We start from the raw sequence: 7072 nt of genomic DNA on the forward strand, positions 1-7072 counted from the left end.
ATTTATTTTGTAAATTTAATAATCTGCAACATTTATTTTGTAAATTTAATAATCTGCAATATTTATTTTGTAAATTCAATAATGTGCAATATTTATTTTGTAAATTTAATAATCTGCAACATTTATTTTGTAAATTTAATAATCTGCAACATTTATTTTGTAAATTTAATAATCTGCAACATTTATTTTGTAAATTTAATAATCTGCAACATTTATTTTGTAAATTCAATAATGTGCCACATTTATTTTGTAAATTCAATAATCTGCAACATTTATTTTGTAAATTCAATAATGTGCAATATTTTTTTTGTAAATTTAATAATCTGCAACATTTATTTTGTAAATTCAATAATCTGCAACATTTATTTTGTAAATTCAATAATGTGCCACATTTATTTTGTAAATTCAATAATGTGCCACATTTATTTTGTAAATTTAATAATCTGCAACATTTATTTTGTAAATTCAATAATGTGCAATATTAATTTTGTAAATTTAATAATCTGCAACATTTATTTTGTAAATTCAATAATCTGCAACATTTATTTTGTAAATTCAATAATCTGCAACATTTATTTTGTAAATTCAATAATGTGCCACATTTATTTTGTAAATTCAATAATGTGCCACATTTATTTTGTAAATTCAATAATCTGCAACATTTATTTTGTAAATTTAATAATCTGCAACATTTATTTTGTAAATTCAATAATCTGCAACATTTATTTTGTAAATTCAATAATGTGCCACATTTATTTTGTAAATTTAATAATCTGCAACATTTATTTTGTAAATTTAATAATCTGCAACATTTATTTTGTAAATTTAATAATCTGCAACATTTATTTTGTAAATTTAATAATCTGCAACATTTATTTTGTAAATTCAATAATGTGCCACATTTATTTTGTAAATTCAAGAATCTGCAACATTTATTTTGTAAATTCAATAATGTGCCACATTTATTTTGTAAATTCAATAATGTGCCACATTTATTTTGTAAATTTCATAATCTGCAACATTTATTTTGTAAATTCAATAATGTGCAATATTTATTTTGTAAATTTAATAATCATTTATTTTGTAAATTCAATAATCTGCAACATTTATTTTGTAAATTCAATAAAGTGCCACATTTATTTTGTAAATTCAATAATCTGCAACATTTATTTTGTAAATTCAATAATGTGCCACATTTATTTTGTAAATTCAATAATGTGCCACATTTATTTTGTAAAATCAATAATGTGCCTCATTTATTTTGTAAAATCAATAATGTGCCACATTTATTTTGTAAAATCAATAATGTGCCACATTTATTTTGTAAAATCAATAATGTGCCACATTTACTTTGTAAATTCTATAATGTTCTACAGTTGTTCTACATTTATTTTAACTTACTTCTTTTTAAAAGTTACATTACATCTTGAAAACACATGGATCTATGGGTTATTAAAAAATATCACTATCTTAATCTGTAAATATTAGTATTATTTAAATTTATGAAATGGATGATTTTCAATTCATTACTTTTTTTTATAATTTTATATTTTATTTAACCACTTACATAATAATATTATATATTATTATATAAGTGGTACTATTAAGTAAAAAATCCTTAAGAAAAGTCAAGCAACCTAATAAATACATGAATATCACAAAACCATCATATAAAGTGTTTTTCCCACTTGTTTTAAAGTAGATAAGATAAAATAACTGTTTCTTCAATCCCGAATATAAAAAATTCCAAACAAAATATTTACATGTTTTTACTGTGGTTTTACAAGATAGTATGGGCCGCGGTGATTGCATACATACATACATCACCCATCATATACATCATACCATTACAACACTAAAAATAAGGAATAGCTAATTAATAATTATCTATTAGCCTTTATATGTTAATACAGCTTATAGGGTAAATGTAGTTATTGTTACGTTTTTGAACATAATTTTTAATTTAACTATGACATTTAAATTAATAATTCTTAATAATGATATGGTCACTCTTACTTTTAACTTCATGATGCGATTAATTTAATTTAACTTTGTTTAATGATGTAATCAATTTTGTTTTGTTTCTTCTAAATTTAAATCATCTATAATGTATTACCCTTGTCGACAAATAAAGATCTTACTTACTTGGAGAGAACATAAAAACGTTTCTGTAGCTTAAAATTTATTTAATAAAAAATTAAATACGAATAGTTATATTTATAAAAGCAATCCGCAATTAATAGAATATCATAATAATATATCTATCAACCAAAGTATAAACCTTTTTCAATTTCAACAAATATAACAAAAGCCTTAAAAATAGGCTCGATTCAAACAATACTGTAATATCGGCACACGCACGGGAACCAATAACTAATGATGATTGGCCCCTAATTACGTTATGGCGTCCCACTTCCACCCGTGCAGAACACCTCACCGCTCCCTTTCTCGCGCACCAGGAAAATATATAAGGGATGACAGGTAAACGGGAGCAACATAACCCCTCGGGACATTGTTGAGTGCACCTGTGTCGAAATGGCAACCGAAACTTACGGCCACCGCTTTGCGTATTCCGAAAAGGACATGATCTCGTCTGACCTGATGTTAGAATATTCGACTGAAGAGTATTTATATTGGCCAAGGTCACCTGATTCGGGCCGATCAAGTTTGGAACCCACTCCATCTCTAGATGGAAGTCAAGAGTCAACCCATATCGCTTACAGAGGATTACCGAACGATATTCTAGAAGATTCCGAGGAGTTGGATCTCGAAGGTTCTGGAAAGAGGCGTGGTAGAGCTACCAGTGCTGCAGTTTTAAGGAGGCGTAGATTAGCTGCTAATGCCAGGGAAAGAAGACGAATGCAGAACTTGAATAAGGCGTTTGATAGACTTCGGGGACACCTGCCTTCCTTAGGAGCTGATCGCCAGCTCTCCAAATACGAGACTCTACAAATGGCTCAAACATATATTGCAGCTCTCTATGAACTTTTACAATAGGTATGTAAAGTGAAGTGCTCAGTGTTAAATCGTTGATTGGTATCTAGATTTTCATTTGCAATGCCTTATAATCTCATATTTTGTTGTTGTTAAACTAAAATCATTTTTCTATAAATATTTATATGCCATCCTAAATTGTTACTTTTAATAGCAAAAACACTTATGTAATGAACATATGTATAATAATACAGTAAATATTATAATATAAATATAGTGGCTGCAAGCATTGTAAAATTAATTAGTTATAAAATTGTAAATTTTGAGACAAGCCAATAAGAGATTATCGCCAAAATGTATTTAGTTAGTTAGTACAGGGGTTTTTATAGTACCATAATACTCACGTTACCAATGTAGGAGATATTATATTTTCCAAAAGCGAAATTCACATTAAAAAAAATTATGTTAGATAATTTAAATATGTTAATTCGCGTTAGGAAATTTCTTGCCTGTAAAGTATACGCTTATTTTTATTGAAGTTATGTTTGTGATTCCGTCCCTTCGATTATTTATTTTTAGATTAGTTTTAGATGACATCTTACCGAACAGTATTAAGCATTCCACTTAGTATAAGTAGAAACTGTATTATATAAATTATTAATGTATGTGAATGTGTTTGTAAATAAATTGAAACATTAAAAAATATATTGCTTTTTATTACCGAAATGTCACACTAAGAATTTTTAATATTTTCACTTGCAGTAAGTTTATGTATGAGCTTTCAAAGTGAAGCCAAGTTGTAAAAATCTGAAGACCACTGGTTATCTTCTTAAGAAATATTAATCCAGTGTTTGTGTCCAGTCAAGTCTAACTTGAGAGATAAAATAGCTATTATTTCGATTTGAGACCCATAACTATTTTTATTTCCTATATTTGTTTTGTATGAACATATTTTCTATGAGAGAATTTATTCGATCGCACGATTTGACAATTCTACTGTGAAACAACTTCAATATAACTACAGGGATAATATTTTACGAGATAATTCATAGTATTGAAAAAATTTGTGTAATATTATAAATGTTATATACCTACATTTATTTCAGTTTATTTTCCTATCCTATTTTTACGAGTTAGGTTTAAATTTTTTTAACTAATGATATATGTTGTGTTGGTAGGTACATAAAATCATAAAATTGGAAGAATATGAACTCGATTGAAGTCCCCAACACGTCAATTATAGTGATATTATTCTTTTGCACAATATGGCCTCCAGATGTAGCCAAAATATTTTTTTATTACTTAACAGCAATGTCATATCGACTCGCGAGATTAGCACATTCAGACGGACATAAAATTATCTGAATTAACAAAGGCCAAAATATATAGGCTACAGACCGAGCTGACCCGACAGACGTTATTCTGTAAGTAATAAATAAAATACTGTTTTTTATGAATATATCAATAATATTTCATAACATCAAGAATTATTTCATAAAATATGCTCCCTGTTGTTACCTATAATGAAATTGTTTCACATCAGAACCATCAATCCGTGCGTCAATAAATTCTCTCATAGAAAGTATGTCCATACAAAACAGACATTGGAAATAAAAATAATTATGGGTCCCAAATCGAAATAAAAACTATCCTATCTCTCAAGTTGGACTAAACTGCACTCCAAGAAGTAATCCTCATTAAAATCCGTTCATTAGCTTAGGAGTTCACTGGAAACAAACATCAGGACACTGGATTCTGGAGTAAGTCGGGTAAAAGGTTAAATACAAGATTTTACCTAACGCTGCAATAAGTTGTTGGATTTTGGGAAAGTTTTATTGTACAAAGATTTTCATGAGCTACGTTAACATACAAAAGGCATAATCGGATATTACATCGATAGGTACGAAAATAGAAATTTTATTTTCAAAATTGATTTCTGAATCGTTTCCTTAATTATTACTAATCTAAACTAATCTTATAAAGAGGAAACATTTGTGTTTTTGTATGTATGTTTATAATGTTATCACACAAAAACTGCTGGAGCGATTACAAAAAATCTTTCACCATTAGAAAGCTGAAAGACTGCAACTTTACTGAGTAACTTAAGCTATAGCACCTAAAATTTTTAAAAATAATAGAAATCCCTAAGAAAATGCAATAACATAACTTAAGGTGTGAATAAATTTGTCATCAAAAATCTGCGTCGCGTGCGATGCGGAAACTATTGATGATAGTACAAAAAAATGTTACAGAAAATTCCGCGATACCATATGTCCAATTTCTGTATTTTTAACTACTTTTTTACATTTTAAAAGTTGACAAAAGTGGTGACAATATACAAAACATATTATTTATACCTCTGTATTAATCCTTATCAAAATTATTTTAAAAACCGTTTCAATACCAATAAAATACTTTTTAATTTATTTAAAACGGACATACCATTCAAAAGATATAAAGAATTTAAAAATGTCAATCTAAGTGAAATAAAACTTATATCTTACAAATAAATCTGTAGTCCGGCTAGGTAGACTTTCCTTTACCACTCGATATGAATGCGAGTGAAACCGCGGAACATTGCTAGTATTGACCAAAACAGTGTTACCTACTATCTACGACACAATTTACTGGACTCCTGTTTAAATGGTTAATCGACATAAAAATTTAAAAGTGTTAAGGATTTTTTAAATATTGAGTAAACTCTACAAAGTAGGTATGTCACACTAAAAGTTTTGCGTAACTTAAAAAAACAACACCTAAATATTATGTTTATCGCTTTTCAAAATACTCTCCTTTACATTTTAAACATTTTTTCATGCGATCGAACCAATTTTTAAAACAGGAGGAACACAGATCTGAAGGCCACTTCGGAATTGGTAAAAGTGAAACCTCTCATCAAATCTATGATTTCGGGGAAAATACAGAAATCACCGGGTGGCTAGGTCTTAGTTATACTGCATTCGACGAAATAAATAAATTTCATTTCATCTTTGTTCTTTTAAATATATAGATATAAAAGAAATTTTCACAGATGGAAGCTTAGATTACGAGTATTACTGCGCTCAGTTAAACTGTCTCTAGTCCATCAATGGACAATACAATCTGTCCGTATGCTAATGGCCAGGTGTATTAAACAATTCTTTGCATACGAATTTGTGCACCTTTTTATTTTATGGCAGTTCAAACGGATGGAGGAGTTTGGATCACTGGTCAACTCTGGAGTCGTAAAGTGATTCTTTTTAAACTTAGGGTAAGATTTTTTTTAAATAGAATAACAAATTAGAACTCTTCCGTTTTATTAAAATTATTTTTAATCCATTGTGAATATTCAAATAGTCAACTATATATTGGACCAAATTTTTTTTTGTAATATTGGGCATGTTTTACTAAGAGCTTTTTAATACTTCTCTCACTTGTCCATCTGCTCTCCCTTTTCTTTTTAGTAATCTCCATACTTAGTTTTGTAATTTTTAATGAAAAAAAAAATGTTTATTATGGATACAATACAGATAAGCGGACGGATTACCTGATGTTAAGTGATCACCGCCTCCTTAACTCTCGTGCAGCATAAGATGTTAAGTCTCATTTGCCCAGTAATTTCACTAGCTACGGCGCCCTTCAGAACACAATAATGCTTACACATTACTGCTTCACGGCAAAAATAGGCGCCTCTAGGCCTTTACGCCTTAGGCCTTTTAGGGACGATTTCGTAGAACCGAATACGATACTAAGCAAAAGCGTAAAAAATCTGCAGTATTTTACATGCCTTTTAATTTGACGGTATGTTGCTATCTACATAAAATTCAAATTTTTTTGATGGCAGAGGGGGACAAATAAGTGTATAGGTCACCTGATGTGAAGTGATCACCGCAACCCACATACGCTTTTAGAATTAGTAATTGATACAGATATTGTACTTCAATTTACAAATATTTTAATTGAAAAGCTATATTAAACAATGAAAATGTAGTTATATATGTTTTAAAAGAGTGGCAATGAGTTTCTTGCCACTTCTTCTCATTAGCTCAACCCTATACATAGTGGCGGTAAATTCAATAATGAAAAATATTTTTTTCACATTCATTCGTGACTTACGTGAATAAAATGATTTTTGGTTTGTTTTTTTTTATTTAAATTT

General features: G+C 28.5%; 1 protein-coding gene across 1 annotated transcript; it reads left to right on the top strand.

Moving 5' to 3' along the window:
* Window positions 1-2519: 2519 nt before the first annotated feature.
* LOC126974570 (protein atonal-like) lies at window positions 2520-3496 on the top strand. Its single transcript, XM_050822108.1, has one exon. It carries the CDS (start codon window positions 2536-2538, stop codon window positions 2995-2997), a length of 462 nt encoding a protein of 153 aa, XP_050678065.1. The 5' UTR covers window positions 2520-2535; the 3' UTR covers window positions 2998-3496.
* The last annotated feature ends 3576 nt before the right edge of the window (window positions 3497-7072 follow it).

The sequence above is a fragment of the Leptidea sinapis genome, chromosome 32, assembly GCF_905404315.1.
Source record: "Leptidea sinapis chromosome 32, ilLepSina1.1, whole genome shotgun sequence".
NCBI classification, from domain to species: domain Eukaryota; kingdom Metazoa; phylum Arthropoda; class Insecta; order Lepidoptera; family Pieridae; genus Leptidea; species Leptidea sinapis.

Excerpts from the sequence above, each read along its gene's own strand:
- LOC126974570 (XM_050822108.1), top strand. The coding sequence starts at position 2,536 with ATGGCAACCGAAACTTACGGCCACCGCTTTGCGTATTCCGAAAAGGAC.